This window comes from Aegilops tauschii, chromosome 5, assembly GCF_002575655.3.
Source record: "Aegilops tauschii subsp. strangulata cultivar AL8/78 chromosome 5, Aet v6.0, whole genome shotgun sequence".
NCBI lineage: Eukaryota > Viridiplantae > Streptophyta > Magnoliopsida > Poales > Poaceae > Aegilops > Aegilops tauschii.
The window spans coordinates 261,941,613-261,958,230 of NC_053039.3; the positions used below are offsets into that span (position 1 = coordinate 261,941,613).

General features: G+C 50.4%; 1 protein-coding gene across 1 annotated transcript; it reads right to left on the bottom strand.

The window, feature by feature from the left end:
- Positions 1–6,231: 6,231 nt before the first annotated feature.
- On the bottom strand, positions 6,232–13,034 carry LOC141022366 (uncharacterized). The gene is made up of 2 exons (XM_073498617.1): positions 11,595–13,034; positions 6,232–11,526 (listed from the first exon to the last, which is right to left on the bottom strand). The coding sequence occupies exons 1-2, from the start codon at positions 12,932–12,934 to the stop codon at positions 10,833–10,835; spliced, it is 2,034 nt and encodes a 677-aa protein (XP_073354718.1). The 5' UTR covers positions 12,935–13,034; the 3' UTR covers positions 6,232–10,832.
- Positions 13,035–16,618: the final 3,584 nt, after the last annotated feature.

The following is a 16,618-nucleotide window of genomic DNA, read 5'->3' on the forward strand; positions in this document are numbered from 1 at the left end:
ACGTCCACTCCAAGTCTCCTAGATTGCGTTTGTTCTGAGAAGATCGCTCCCGAAGGTTTCATTCCGTTTGGACTCCATTTGATATTCCTTTTCTTCGAAACACTGAAATAGGCAAAAAAACAGCAATTCGGGCTGGGCCTCCGTTTAGTAGGTTAGTCCCAAAAATGATATAAAAGTGTAAAGTAAAGCCCATAAACATCCAAAACGGGTAATATAATAGCATGGAACAATCAAAAATTATAGATACGTTGGAGACGTATCAAGCATCCCCAAGCTTAATTCCTGCTCGTCCTCGAGTAGGTAAATGATAAAAACAGAATTTTTGATGTGGAATGCTACCTAGCATAATTCTCAATGTAATTTTCTTTATTGTGGCATGAATGTTCGGATCCAAATGATTCAAAATAAAAGTTCATATGGACATAAGAAATAGTAATACTTCAAGCATACTGACAAGGCAATCATGTCTTCTCAAAATAACATGGCTTTAGAAAGTTCATCCCTACAAAATCATATAGTTAGGCATGTTTCATTTTCATCACACAAAAATACTCCCATCACGAACAACCCCGGTTTTAGCCAAGCAATTGGTTCATACTTTTTAACGCGCTTTAGCTTTTTCAACTCTCACGCAATACATGAGCGTGAGCCATGGATATAGCACTAAGGGTGGAATAGAATATGATGATGGAGGTTGTGTGGAGAGACAAAAAAAGAGAAAGTCTCACTTTGACGAGTCTAATCAATAGGCTATGGAGATGCCCATCAATTGATGTCAACATGAGGAGTAGGGATTGCCATGAAACGGATGCACTAGAGCTATAAATGTATGAAAGCTCAACAAAAGAAACTAAGTGGGTGTGCATCCAACTTGCTTGCTCACGAAGACCTAGGGCATTTTGAGGAAGCCCATCGTTAGAATATACAAGCCAAGTTCTATAATGAAAAATTCCCACTAGTATATGAGAGTGACAACATAAGAGACTTTCTATAAGAAACATGGTGCTACTTTGAAGTACAAGTGTGGAGAAGGATAGTAACATTGTCCCCCTTTTATTTTTTATTTTTTTGGGCCTTTCTCTTTTTTTACTTTGGCCTTTCTTTTTTTTTCTTTTTGGCCTTTTTTAATAAGGGAAAATGCTCTAATAATGATGATCATCACACTTCTATTTATTTACAGCTCATGAATTACAACTCAAAACTAGAACAAGATATGACTCTATATGAATGCCTCCGGCGGTGTACCGGGATGGGCAATGAATCAAGAGTGACATGTATGAAAAATTATGAAGGTGGATTTGCCACAAATACGATCTCAACTACATGATCATGCAAGGCAATATGACAATGATGATGCGTGTCATGATAAACGGAACGGTGCAAAGTTGCATGGCAATATATCTCGGAATGGCTATGGAAATGCCATGATAGGTAGGTACGGTGGCTGTTTTGAGGAAGATATAAGGAGGTCTATGTGTGATAGAGCGTATCGTATCACGGTGTTTGGATGCACCGGCGAAGTTTGCACCAACTCTCAAGGTGAGAAAGGGCAATGCACGATACCGAAGAGGCTAGCAAAGATGGAAAGGTAAAAGTGTGTATAAGCATGGACTCACATTAGTCATAAAGAACTCATATACTTATTGCAAAAGTTTTATTAGCCCTCGAAGCAAAGTACTACTACGCATGCTATAAGGGGGGAGGTTGGTAGGAGTTAACCGTCGCGCGCCCCCGACCTCCACACAAGGGAAGGCAATCAAAAGAGCACCCCATGCAATAAATTTGTTACACAACTTTTACCATACGTGCTTGCTACGGGACTTGCCAACTTCAACACAAGTATTCTTTAAATTCACAATTACCCAACTAGCATGCCTCTAATATCACCACCTCTATATCTCAAAACAATTATCAAGCATCAAATTTATCATAGCTTCCAATTCAATTCCTATGATAGTTTTTATTATACCCAACATGGATGCCCATCATTCTAGGACCAATTTTATAACCATAGCAAATACCATGCTGTTCTAAAAGACTCTCAAAATAATATAAGTGAAGCATGAGAGATCAACAATTTCTTCAAAATCAAGCCACCGCCATGCTCTAAAAAGTATAAGTGAAGCACTAGAGCAAAAACTATCTAGCTCGAAAGATATAAGTGAAGCACATAGAGTATTCTAATAAATTCCAAATCATGTGAGTCTCTCCCAAAAGTTGTGTACAGAAAGGATGATTGTGGTAAACTAAAAATCAAAGACTCGTATCATACAAGACGCTCCAAGAAAAACACATACCATGTGGTGAATAAAAAATATAGCTCCAAGTAAAGTTACCGATAAATGAAGACGAAAGAGGGGATGCCTTCCGGGGCATCCCCAATCTTAGGCTTTTGGTTGTCCTTGGATTATCTTGGGGTGCCATGGGCATCCCAAGCTTAGGCTCTTGCCACTCCTTATTCCATAGTCCATCAAATCTTTACCCAAAACATGAAAACTTCACAACACAAAACTCAACAGGAAATCTCATAAGCTCCGTTAGTGCAAGAAAGAAAAACCACCACATAAGGTACTGTAATGAACTCATTCTTTATTTATATTGGTGTTAAACCTACTGTATTCCAACTTCTCTATGGTTCATACCCACCGATACTAGCCATAGATGCATCAAAATAAGCAAACAACACACGAAAAACAGTATCTGTCAAGAACATAACAGTCTGTAGCAATCTGTAACTTTCGAATACTTATGGAACTCTAAACATCCTACAAAAATTGGAAGTCCTAGTAAATTGGTCTATTTCTCTACTGCAAAAAGAATCAACGCAAAAGCACGTTTCTGTGATTTATTAAAATTATTCTCATGCGTGCAAAAGTTTCTGTTTTTCAGCAGAATCAAATTAACTATCACCCAAGATGATCCTATAGGTTCTACTTGGCACAAACACTAATTAAAACATAAAACCACATCTAAACAGAACCTATATGAAATATTTATTACTAAACAGAAGCAAAAAGCAAAACTAAAATAAAATTGGGTTGCCTCCCAACAAGCGCTATCGTTTAACGCCCCTAGCTAGGCATAAAAGCGAGAATAGATCTAAGTATTGCCATCTTTGGCATTCAATTCATAAGTGGCACGCATAATAGATTCATAAGGTAATTTAACTTTCTTTCTAGGGAAGTGTTCCATGCCTTTCCTTGATGGAAATTGGAATCTAATATTCCCTTCCTTCATATCAATAATTGCACCAATCATTCTAAGGAAAGGTCTACCAAGAATAATAGGACATGAAAGATTGCAATCTATAACAAGAACGATAAAATCTACGGGCACGTAATTCCTATTTGCAACAATAAGAACATCATTGAACCTTCCCATAGTTTTCTTAATAGTGGAATCCGCAAGGTGCAAGTTTAAAGAGCAATCATCAAAATCATGGAAACCTAGCACATCACATAAAGTTTTCGGAATCGTGGAAACACTAGCACCCAAAGCACACAAAGCATAGCATTCATGATCTTTAATTTTAATTTTAATAGTAGGATCCCACTCATCATAAAGTTTTCTAGGTATAGAAACTTCCAATTCAAGTTTCTCCTCATAAGATTGCATCAAAGCATCAACAATATGTTTGGTAAAAGCTTTATTTTGACTAAAAGCATGAGGAGAATTCAACACGGATTGCAACAAGGAAATACAATCTACTAAAGAACAATTATCATAATTAAATTCCTTGAAATCTATAATAGTGGGTTCAATGCTATATAAAGTTTTGACCTCTCCAATCCCACTTTTACCAAATTTAGCATCAAGATCTAAAAACTTCGAATCATTGGGACGCCTTTTAACTAAAGTTGACTCATATCCAGTCCCATCATTATAAAGATTCATATTGCAAAACAAAGATTTAATCGGGGACACATCAATAACTTTTAGATCTTCATCATTATTTTCATGGAAACTAGAATAACACGCTTTTACAAAGCAATCTTTCTTAGCATGCATCCTAGCGGTTCTTTCTTGCACTCATCAATGGAAATTCTCATGGCTTTGAGAGACTCATTGATATCATGCTTAGGTGGAATAGATCTAAGTTTCAAAGAATCAACATCAAGCGAAAGTCTATCAACGTTCCTAGCCAATTCATCAACTTTAAGCAATTTTTCTTCAAGCAAAGCATTGAAATTCTTTTGAGAGATCATAAATTCTTTAACACTATTCTCAAAATCAGAGGGCATCTTATTAAAATATCCCTAAGAATTGTTGTAGGAATTACCATAATTATTAGAGGAATTACTAGGAAGCGGCCTAGGATTAAAGTTTCCTCTATACACGTTGTTACCAAAATTATTCCTACCAACAAAATTCACATCCATAGATTCATTATTATTCTCAATCAAAGTAGACAAATTAATATCATTAGGATCAATAGGAGAACTCTTAGTAGCAAACAATTTCATGAGTTCATCCATCTTTCCACTCAAAACATTAATTTCTTCTATAGCATGAACTTTTTTACTAGTAGATCTTTCGGTGTGCCATTGAGAATAATTAACCATAATGTTTTCAAGGAGTTTAGTAGCTTCTCCTAAAGTGATTTCCATAAAAGTGCCTCCCGCGGCCGAATCTAAAAGATTTCTAGAAGCAAAATTCAATCCGGCATAAAAAATTTGTATGATCATCCATAAATTCAAACCATGAGTAGGGCAATTGCGAATCATTAATTTCATTCTTTCCCAAGATTGGGCAACATGCTCATGATCAAGTTGTTTAAAATTCATAATATCATTTCTAAGAGAGATGATCTTAGCGGGAGGAAAATACTTAGATATAAAAGCATCTTTGCACTTATTCCATGAATCAATGCTATTTTTAGGCAAAGACGAAAACCAAGTTTTAGCACGATCTCTAAGTGAAAACGGAAATAACTTCAATTTAACAATATCATTATCCGTATCTTTCTTCTTTTGCATATCACACAAATCAACAAATTTGTTTAGATGAGTAGCGACATCTTCACTAGGAAGGCCACAGAATTGATCGTTCATAACAAGATTCAACAAAGCAGCATTGATTTCACAAGATTCAGCATCATTAAGAGGAGCAATCGGGGTGCTAAGGAAATCATTATTATTGGTATTGGAAAAGTCACACAATTTGATATTATCTTGAGCCATCGTGACAAGCAATCCAACGCACAAGAACACAAAAGGCAAGCAAAAGAGAGAGGCGAACGGAAAAGAGAGGGTGAATAAAACGACAAGGGTGAAGTGGGGGAGAGGAAAACGAGAGGCAAATGGCAAATAGTGTAATGCGAGGGAGATGAGTTTGTGATGGGTACTTGGTATGTCTTGACTTGAGCGAAGACCTCCCCGGCAACGGCGCCAAAAATCCTTCTTGCTACCTCTTGGGCACTGCGTTGGTTTTCCCTTGAAGAGGAAAGGGTGATGCAGCAAAGTAGCGTAAGTATTTCCCTCAGTTTTTGAGAACCAAGGTATCAATACAGTAGGAGGCTCCTCAAAAGTGCCACGCACCTACACAAACAAACAAGAACCTCGCAACCAACGCGATAAAGGGATTGTCAATCCCTTCATGTCAACTTGCAAAAGTGAGATCTGATAGAGATAATAAGATAAGATAAATATTTTTGGTATTTTTATGATATAGATTGGAAAGTAATGATGCAAATAAAAGTAGATGGGAAACTTATATGATAAAAGATAGACCCGGGGGCCATAGGTTTCACTAGTGGCTTTTCTCAAGATAGCATAAGTATTATGGTGGGTGAACAAATTACTGTCGGACAATTGATAGAAAAGTGCATAGTTATGAGATTATCTAGGCATGATCATGTATATAGGCATCACGTCCGCAACAAGTAGATCGAAACGATTCTGCATCTACTACTATTACTCCATACATCGACCAACTCCTGCCTGCATCTAGAGTATCAAGTTCATAAGAACAGAGTAACGCATTAAGAAAGATGACATGATGTAGAGGGATAAACTCATGCAATATGATATAAACCCCATCTTTTTGTCCTCGATGGCAACAATACAATACGTGCCTTGCTGCCCCTGCTGTCACTGGGAAAGGACACCGCAAGATTGAACCCAAAGCTAAGCACTTCTCCCATTGCAAGAAAGATCAATCTAGTAGGCCAAACAAAACTGATAATTCGAAGAGACTTGCAAAGATAACCAATCATACATTAAAGAATTCATAGGAGATTCAAATATTTCTCATAGATAAACTTGATCATAAACCCACAATTCATCGGATCTCGACAAACACACCGCAAAAAGAGTTACATCGAATGGATCTCCAAGAAGATCAAGGAGAACTTTGTATTGAGATTCAAAGAGAGAGAAGAAGCCATCTAGCTAATAACTATGGACCCGAAGGTCTATGGTAAACTACTCACAACTCATCGGAGAGGCCTTCGAGATGATGTAGAGGCCCTTCGTGGTCGATTCCCCCTCCGGCGGAGCGCCGGCGAAGGCTCCAAGATCGGATCTCGCGGATACAAAAGGTTGCGGCGGTGGAAATAGTTTTTCGTGGTGCTCCTGGATGTTTTCGGGGTACGTGGACATATATAGGAGAAAGAAGTATGTCGGTTGAGCCACGAAGGGCCCACGAGGGTGGGGGGCGTGCCCACCCCCTTAGGGCGCGCCGGGCACCCTCGTGGCCGCCTCGTTTGCTACTTGACGTCCACTCCAAGTCTCCTGGATTGCGTTTGTTCCGAGAAGATCGCTCCCGAAGGTTTCATTCCGTTTGGACTCCGTTTGATATTCCTTTTCTTCGAAACACTGAAATAGGCAAAAAACAGCAATTCGGGCTGGGCCTCCGGTTAGTAGGTTAGTCCCAAAAATGATATAAAATTGTAAAGTAAAGCCCATAAACATCCAAAACGGGTAATATAATAGCATGGAACAATCAAAAATTATAGATACGTTGGAGACGTATCAGGCAACTGGAGGGAGCAGCCTCGTGAGGACCGCCCTCAGGGTAATCCGGCCTTGCCTCCTCTGCCTCCAACGCCAAGAAGGAATGAAGATCACCACCAGGACGAGGGCGCTGGGGGCTTCCAGGATCCGCGAGCCATCGCCTGCATCTTGGGCGGCTCATAGTCCCCAGCTTCTCACCGCGTCTTCAAGCAGTTTGCACGGGAGGTCAATGCGGCGCTCCCCAAGCTTGAGGCAACTCGCCCTCTCAAGTGGTCCAAGTGCGCCATCACCTTCGACTCCTCGGACCGGCTTAAGTGCGCGGCCACCGCTGGCGCGCTCCCCATGCTCTGCTCCCCTGTCATCAGCAACATAACTATCGCCAAGACTCTCATTGATGGCGGAGCAGGGCTCAATGTTCTCTCCATCCAAACGTTCGATAGACTCCAAGTGCCATACTACCAGTTGCACCCCACCAAGCCATTCTCAGGAGTGACCGACGGATCAACGCACCCGATCGGGCCGGTTCGCCTCCCAGTCACCTTCGGCGAGCGCAAAAACTACTACACCGAGCTCATTGACTTCGACATCGCCGACATTCGTCTTCCCTACAACGCCATCCTCGGGTACCCAGCACTGGCCAAGTTCATGGCAGCCACGCACCATGGCTACAACATCCTCAGGATGCCAGGGAGCGATGGCGTCATCACCGTCGCCTGTCAGGAGAAGGATGCGGTGTGCTCCCTCGAGCGCGCCTTCCAAGCTGCAGCAGTTGAGAACCCGGAAGATGAAGATGGCACCCTCCCTCCTGAGGTCGCCCCCAAGACAAAGAAGCTGCAGCTGGGCCAGGGGTCTCGTGAGGAAGCATCACACAAGGACGCAGCACTGGGTCTCGCGTCTCTGGACGCGGCACCTTCACCCATCGCATAGGAAGGCGCACCCAGTGCCCCTCTCAGGCTGGGCTCGGGGGCTCTCCTCTGGAGGGCCTTAGACCTAGCCAATGTCGCGAGAGTGGCGCTCGGGCACCATGTGGAGGCGCTCTTCAGAGCACGCTTCCCAAGAGAAGGCAGCAGGCATGAGGCAACAGGCTTTCAGGAGTCCATCAGTGAGGCGATCGAGGAGATTCAGGAAGGAAGGGTTCTGCAAGGTGATCATCGCCTGCCGCGAGGCGGAGCTCATTGCCCTAGCGAGGGTAAGGAGTTCTGCGTCTACAATGACATCCCTGGGCTCAACAGGGCCACGTCTCGGCAGCTCATGTGGCCGTCTCGTGTCGGCCGATGCGAGGGACCGCTCCATAGCTACGTCCGCATGCCTTTCGGCCTGGCGGGCACGGCTGAGGCGTTCCAGCGCTGCATGAGGGACGCTCATGTGGCCTGCGAGGCCAGGCACCAGGCGATCCTGGCGGAAATGGAGGAGCACCCTCAGGAGCTTTCTGGTCCGTCCGGCCTCTCGTGGCCCGGCACCAGAGCCGCTCATGAGGAACGGCTTCAGCAGCATGCGTTTTTTGGCTACTTCAACAACTCTTCAGCAACGGTATCAGGTGACATCTCCCTAGTTCGTTAAGTTTGGGGGCGCCCCTCGGGCTGCATCATCCCCATGTCGTGTGGGTCTGTCCCTACGGCGTGTACCCCTTTTGCGTTTTATCAGAGCCAGTTACAATTCCTTGCAAACTACTTTCGAATTACCAACTGCCTGACCGGCGCTTCGTCGCTAAGAGTGTCTCACACCCTTGCAAGCCCTCCCATTACCGCCTCATGATTAAGGACTGGCACGGCGTTTGTTCTCGGGTCCGTCCCTGCAGCGTCGCTAAACCCAAGCAGCTGAGCTCTGGCTCACGGATCGGTCCCGTGTACGTCACCTCCCATGGCTCTTGGTGCCTTGTTCTCGCATGAGCTAATCGTGATGGGTAAGCAAGGGCGCACGACATGGTGCCCCCATGGCCACGGGAACCGTGCGCTAGTTGTTTTTCTTCAGGATCTTTGCATGAGAAGACTGGGCACGGCGTCTGTGCTCGGGTCCGTCCCTGCAGCATCGATAAATCCAGCGGCTGAGCTCTGTCTGGCGGGCCGATCCCGTTCACGTCACCTCCTGGGGTCGTTGGGATCTGGCCTTCTCATGCAATAACCTCAGGAAACTCATTCGGCGCAGGCTGCCTAACCATCTCGCAGGACCAATTCAAGCATCCCCCAATCAAGACCAGGCGCAACCCGCCTTGAGGTAGGGCCTCGTGAGTCCCGCGCTGGCTCGCGGGTGCCTACATACACCTCCTCGAGCCCTGCCGTGCAAGCCACGTGTCAGGGCGGGGTTGTACACGCCCTGGGGGCTCTCCTCAGAGGGAGCCCCTCCCACGCACCAGTGGAAGCACCATGCTCCGTGTTGGCCGTCGACACTTCCAAGGAGCGGCTATGCCCGTGCAAGAGCGGAAGTGTTATGCTCCGCGCTGGTGATAAACAACTGGGCGTGGCCTCGCGGCCGCGTTAACCTCAGGGAGCCTCCGGGCTCAGTGACTAGCCTCACCGCGCTGCTCTCCCTCGATAAGGTAGCGCGAGGGGGCTGGGCACTGGGGCTATGCTCAGGTCACGCCTGGCGTACCCCACCTCTCCCGGCCTCACGGGCCTGGTCTTCACGCACCCCTCCCAAGTGAGAGCTCGGCGACGGAAAGGTAGGATGGTCTGTTCGTACGTCAAGGGGGACTCCTGAGCATCACGACTCAGGAGCCTAACTGGTCACGTAGCCCCTCACCTCTTGGCCTCGTCCTGGTGATCCGGATGACCCGACGATGGCTGAGGTATGCGCGGGGCCGGGCCCTGCCGACGCAGAACGCCAAGACCTGGTTGTCACCATTTCCTTTCAAGCCGTTCGTACGTCAAGGGGGACTCCTGAGCATCATGACTCAGGAGCCTAACTGGTCCCATAGCCCCTCACCTCTTGGGCTCATCCTGGTGATCCGGACGACCCAACGACGGTTGAGTATGCGCGGGCCGGGCCCTGCCAACGCAGAACATCAAGGCTTGCCCCTACATCTTTTCCTAAGCTGTTCGCACGTCAAGGAGGACTCCTGAGCATCGCGACTCAGGAGCCTAACTAGCCGCGTAGCCCCTCACCTCTTGGGCTCGTCTTGGTGATCCGGACGACCCAACGACGGCTGAGGTACGCGCGAGGCCGGGCTCTGCCGACGTAGAACAACAAAGCAAACGGAAAAGCTGAAGGAGCATAATCTAGTTATTAGAAGACAAATTGTTCCAAGCAAATAGTTTTAAACGCCTCCCCGAGGCATGTCACATGGTGCAGGATAAAAAGGCGAAAGGCAGAATTTCCGAGGCCACCTCTTCAAACTTGTGTGGCACCACCACTCGCCAGCGGAACCTCATCGCCAGGCGCGTCGCTTGTCCCACCGGCTTCACCTGGAGGACCAACCACCATGTACTTGTTCAGCATGGCGTCCACGAAGCTCTTCACGGCGGTGGCAGCAGCATCCCGGGAGTCGGCGTTCACCGGAGCAAGGAAGGAGGAGAGGTTGATGCTGGCATCCTGGAGATAAATATTGCTGAAGGCGCACGTCAGAGCCGAGGAAGAAAGTGAGCGGGCCTCCTTCCACCAGGGACGTAAACCCGTCGACAGCATCTTCGAGGACCACCACGACTTTAGGAAGCAGAGCAGCAGGGCTCTCCCTCGGGGTCGTCACCACCGCCTTTCCCGAGGGACCATCTCCGAAGAGCGCCTTCTGGGCCTTGAGGAAGCGCGCCTCGAGGGAGGAGAGGGCGTCGCGTTCCATGGCGGCCACCTTCTTGGCCTCGGACAGGGCCGCATGGACTGCCTCCGCCTCCTCCCTCGGCTTCACCAGGCGATCGCGCTCCCTAGCCTTCTCTAACGCCGTCTTCTTCAGCTCGGCGTCCCGACTGCGATGGCAGCCTCCTGGGCCTTCAGCTTCTCCTCGCGCTCCTGGAGCTGGCTGGCCCAGGTGGCCTGCTGATCCTGGAGGGCCTTCAGCTCAGCCTTCGCCGCACGGCACAGGTTCTCAGCTTCTGTGGCCTCCTTCCGAGCCAGGTCGCGCGCCGTGGCGGCCACCCCAAGCGCCTTCTGGGCCTCCTTCGTGGAGCCCCAGGCCACGCGAACAAACACGTCAGCCCTGAGCCAACCAGAGATCAACCCCAGGCGACCTCGCGCCGAGCAACAATCTGGGCCCTGAAGCTCACCCTGGAGGAGGTCCAGCGTCGCCCTTGCCTCTTCCAGGGTCCCGGAGGGAGCAGGAACACCATGACTCGACCACGCACTGGGCAAAGGAGGAGATGCCCTCAGCACCAAGACAGAAGAAGCCCCAGCCTCATGAAGGACTGGGGGCTCCGAAGACTGATTGCCCCCAGCAGCTGCGATAAGGCTGGGTGCTGGAGGGGTCAGGCCTGCCGAGGACACCGGCGCCTCCTGAGGATGGACGTCCAAGTCCTCCGGAGATGGCGTCACCTCTGGGGTGGCGCAGGCAGCAGCACTCTTCTTCACCAGGGCCGCGGAGGCCGCTCCGTCGCTTGTGGCCGTGGCGATCTCCGCACCCTCCTTCTGCTTCTTCGCCGGCTGCTGCCTAGCGACAAGAGAATACTTTCAGCACCACTTCAAGAGCTGACAAGCAAGGATAAGGAAGAAGCTTACTGGTCAACGAAGGCGTATTGCCTCTTCATGCTCAGCAGCGGGACCTGAGGTGGAGCAGCTGGTGCCGGGCTCTTGGGAGCAGGAGAGCTTGCGGTTGGTGCCGCCCGGGACGGCGTCAGCGAAGGTGGGCTGCTGCCTGGAGAAATCACCGCAGTCCTGCTTTTCTTCAGAACCGCTCGCTTGTGCTGCTTCAAGGAGGCCACCGCAGACCTCGTGGTGACACCAGGAGGGCGTGGCACCTCCACCACCGAAGGCTCGCCGTCATCATCGTTGGCTGGCAGATCGTGTAGGAGCTCCCTTTGCTCCGGGGCGGAGGATTCGTCCACGACATCATCCTCGGTGGCCTCGGAGGATTGGCCGCCGGAGGAGAGGAGCACCAAGGTAGTAGGCGGCAAGGAAGACCCCAGCCGCACAAACCCGAGGTCGTCGAAGATAGGCATGGCTGCGACGACCTCCTCGGTGTCGTCGCGGTCGTACAGCGGGAGCCAGCCCTCCGGAGGGTCGCTCGGGTCCTTTCCCGTCAGGTAGGACAGCACCTTGTTCAGCTCCACCTCTGGAAGGGGATCCCGGCGCAGCCGGATCTTGTCGTCATCACCGCCAAGCTTCCACAAGGGACGGGGGCGGTCTTGAAGCAGCGCGATGCGCTGCTTCAGGAACTCCCTGATGAGCATGGCTCCCGTCAGCTTTGTGTCCTTCAGCTCCTTGTCCATCGTCCTCACGAACGGCGTCAGGGCAGGGTCAGTGATCTTCTCAGACTTCCAGCACTTGTCGGAGATGGGGAATGCTGTCGACAGCTTGAGCGAGCTCTGGGAGCTCTTGGCATCCATCAACACCCACCTCTTCACGGCGTCCTCCACCTTCTTCCCGGCGCGGGAGATTGCGTTGCGGCCCCGCCCCGCGACGAAACCGATGCACTCGACCGGATTGTCACCGGTCTTGCGAAGATAGAAGAAATGGCGGAACAAGGCGACGGAGGGCAGCACACCCATGAACGCCTCACAATAGAAGGCGAAGAGGGGCAGAAGGAGGATGGAGTTTGCATGGATGTGGAGCGCATGGAGGCCATAGTGGTGAAGGATGGCGAAGAAGAAAGGGGAGAACGGAGGTACCAGCCCGGAGTAGACGCTGTCCATAAAGAAGGGGAAGAAGTTGCTGCCTGCGGGCTCCGGGACAGCGGTGGCGACCCGGAGCGTGGTCTCCCTCCACTCATTGTCATCGCTCACCGTGAGGAGGAGCGTTGTCTGGAGCTTCTCCCCTATCACGCAGGGCGCCATCAGCCCTAGCTCGTACCAGGTGGTGCCGGCGGCCGAGGAGGAAGCTGTAGCCTTTTCGGAGGCCATCTAGCAGAGGATTTGGTGGAGAAACGGCAGATCTGCTGAGCTCTTCTGCTGTGGGGATAAGGGGATCTAGAGCAAGACAAAGAAGGAGCAATGAAAGCCTAGCGGCAGGCGGCACCCCTTTTGTCAGATGGGAGCAGTTGCCGAGGCAGCGTGGGGAAGCGGAGTCGCCCACGTCCAATCAGTCGCCACGCGTCATCAAGGCCGCAGGCGGTTAGGGCCCACAGCGCTCCGCACTTGCCCTTTGGTTTCGCCTGGAAGCCAAGTCCGAGCGCGCCTTGGGCCCGGGGTCTACTGTCGGCGTCCTGGACTTGGGGGTATCCAGTCCTGCCTGCCTGCAGCCCACCACGTGGCTCCATCGACGGCCTGGTACGGACCAGCTTCAACACCAACACAGCAAGATCCTCGTGAGGCGGATGACGCCAAGGCCCCTGAAGGAGTTGGCCTCCTTAGGAGGGCTCCTAAGGGGCAGAGAGATCTATGCAACTACCTCATGAGGTTCAGCCGACGTGAGCCATGACGACCAAGGCCAGGCGGGCGCCAGGCAGGTACAGAGCGCAGGTTTCCTCTTTGGTGCAAGGGAGGCAAGCCGCAGGTGTGGAGTCCCGAGGAAGCAGCCAAAGGTTTCCATTCTGGTGCAACAAGACCAAGACCGCCAAGACGGCAAGACGGAGGTCATCACCGAGCCCACCACAGCGTCACGGACAGGGGCTTTTCGTGGGCGAAGACTACTTTTGTCAGGATAGATTGTACTACTTGTCCCCTTTCAAATCCCGCCGTTGTGGAATCCCTTCCTGCTCATATTTGGGAGGAGGACTAAGGCACTATATATAGGGCTTAGCCACCACCATAGAGGAGGATCGATTACTCCCGGAGCACACACCAGCTCAAGAACACCTCACCTCCTGAGGCTTGTTCTTCCTTGTAACTAGTTCATCCATAGCCCATCGAGGCAATCCACCACACCACACTAGAGTAGGGTATTACACCACAACAGTGGCCCAAACTAGTATAAATCCCTGTGTCTTTGTGTCTTTGTGAGCTCGACGCGCTAGGCTAGGGAGGATCACGAGTGGGCAGGCTGGGCAGGTTGAGATCTCCGCACGCACCCCAGTGTTCGAACCTCTCACGGGTTGCCGGATCCCAAAATCCGATAGATATCTTCACAAAGCCCTTGGATGAGAAGAGATTTAGCAAGTTGTGGTGTGAGCTAAATATCTTAGAATCATCGAATGTCCTTTGAAAAGGTAACACATCCTAACACTAATGCAAATTTGATGACTTAGATGTGCAACACACAAAGTAACATTTTTCTTCCACCAATGAAGACTAACCCTCTAAGTGTGAAGAAATTAATGAAGAATTTGATTCTCAGAACCCTACAAAAATTGTACGCGGTGTCTGAAATCATAATTCTTATACGGTGGGTTACGCCACCAACCAAAGTTGAAAATCTTCAATTTGAGTTTCTGCGATTTCTTCAGATTTTCAATTTCCTCAGTCTTTCCGTCGTTGTTCTTCATTAATATATATATATATATATATTTGAGTTTTCCATGTCCTCTGCAACATTGACTTATAGCTAATTCCTAAAGTTGCTATTTCATCTAAGTGAATGTGATCGGACCTGTCCCCCCTCTATGCTAAACTCAACCCAGTCTGTTCACAAATTCTTCATGTGCATTCTATTTGAAACCCATTCAAAATCTTCACTGTGTCCTTGACAGCTGAAGAATTTGCGAACGAAACATTAAAATTTTCATATCTAATTTTTCGGCTTTTGCCGCTCAAATCCTTCCGCATCCCACGACTGGATTTTCATATCTAATCTGGTCTTTTGCATGTCCGTTGTCGAGGAGGCTAGCTAGTGGCCCTGCACAGCGGTGGCGTGCTCTCTGCGTGGGGGTGCACGGTCCAATGGAGGTATGGGTTGACCTCGACCTGCTGCGTGGGAGTGGCTGCTCCGGGTGAAAGCCTGGCCGGTGTTGGCCGGCCAGCAACGACGATGCTTGTGGGCGTCTCTATCCTCCTTGGAGGCGTCATTAGGAATCTCACAGCCAGTTCTCCGGGATCAAGTCCTTTGGGTGAAAGCCCAGATCCTGGTGCAGGGTCAGGCGGTGACATTGTTGTCGGTGTTCTGGATACGGGGGTACCCCGACTTGCCTGCCTGCGGCCCACTACGTGGCTCCATCGACGGCCTGGTACGGCCCAGCTTCAGCATCGACAAACTCAAGACCCTCGCGAGGGGCCAAGCCTCGCGAGGCGGACGACGCCAAGACCTCTAAGGGGATCGGCCTCCTTAGGCTGTCTCCCGAGGAGCGGAGACTTCTATGCAAGGTGCAGCTCATGAGGCTCAGGTGATGTGAGCCATGAGTACGAGTTTCTTCATTGGTGCAAAGGAGGCAAGTAGGAGGCGCGGAGTCCCAAGGAATCAGCCAAAGGTTTCCATTCTGGTGCAACGAGACCAAGACCGCCAGGACGGCAGGACGGAGGTCATCGCCGAGCGCACCGCAGTGTCACGACCACAGGCTTTTGCGGGCGAAGACCACTTTAGTCAGGATAGGGTGTACTTCTTGTCCCCCTTCAAATCTGGCCGTTGTGGGATCCCTTCCCGCCAACATTTGGGAAGAGGACCAAGGCCACTATAAATAGGACTTAGCCACCACCATAGAGGGGGATTGGATCCATTCTCATCCAACCACCTCACCAGCTCTCTTGAGCTCAAGAACACCTCACCTCCTGAGGCTTGTTCATCCACGGTACTAGTTCATCCTCAGCCCCTTGAGGCAATCCACCAAAAAGCTGGAGTAGGGTATTACACCGCAAGGTGGCTCGAACCAGCATAAATTGCTGTGTCTCTTTGTCCCCTTGAGCTTGACGCGCTAGGCTTTGAGGAATCACGAGTAGGCAGGCTGGGTAGGTTGACATCTCCGCACGCACCCCAGAGTTTGAACCTATCAAGGGTTTGCGGAACCTGAAATCCGACATTGGGCGTGCCAGGTAGGGGTGCGTTGGATCCTCTCTTCCGTCGATCGATCCACCACTGCTCCGATGCTTCCATGCCTAACGCACGTCGGGCTCGCGCTGAGCGTCGGGCCGCGGTTGCTGCCCGCGTCACCCAGACGATGCCGGCAGGCGACGGCTGTCCTCGACGTCCTCCGTCACCAGTGTCCAACACCGCCACGGGCCCTGCTGGCCACGAGCAGCAAGCTTAATCGTTGCACCCCTCGGTGCACTGCGATGGATGCACCGCCACTCCGTCGCTGACTCCGGTTGCTTCGTCCTCCCACGCGCGTCGCGGCCCGGCGAACGCGAAAGCTGCTCTGCTCATGGCGCAGGAGTTCCTTCGCTACCGCCCCGTTGATGACTCCTACGAGGAGTGGCTCGAGCGCATCGTCGAACTCGTCAGCGCCGCCGGACACTCCACTGCGCCGGCCCGCTCCTCACTACCTCAGCAGCCGCCCGCCGCAGGCGACGTGGTTCACGGGGCACTCCCACCACCTCCAGCCTAGCGCGCCATCGTCGAACCAAGGCGGGTGGCACCACCGCGTGACCCGCCACGCCAGGCACCTGCGCGCGAGGAAGCGAGCTGCCAATTGGTGCAGCGGCCCCAAGAAGATGCACGTGCGCTTCCAGCACCTCCATGCCAAGACCGTGCACCGCCAGTGATGGTGGCAGCACGTGAGC

Coding starts and splice junctions, on each gene's coding strand:
- LOC141022366 (XM_073498617.1), bottom strand. CDS start 12,934: ATGGCCTCCGAAAAGGCTACAGCTTCCTCCTCGGCCGCCGGCACCACC. Junction 11,527..11,594: donor CAATACGCCTTCGTTGACCA/GTAAGCTTCTTC, acceptor TCTTGTCGCTAG/GCAGCAGCCGGCGAAGAAGC.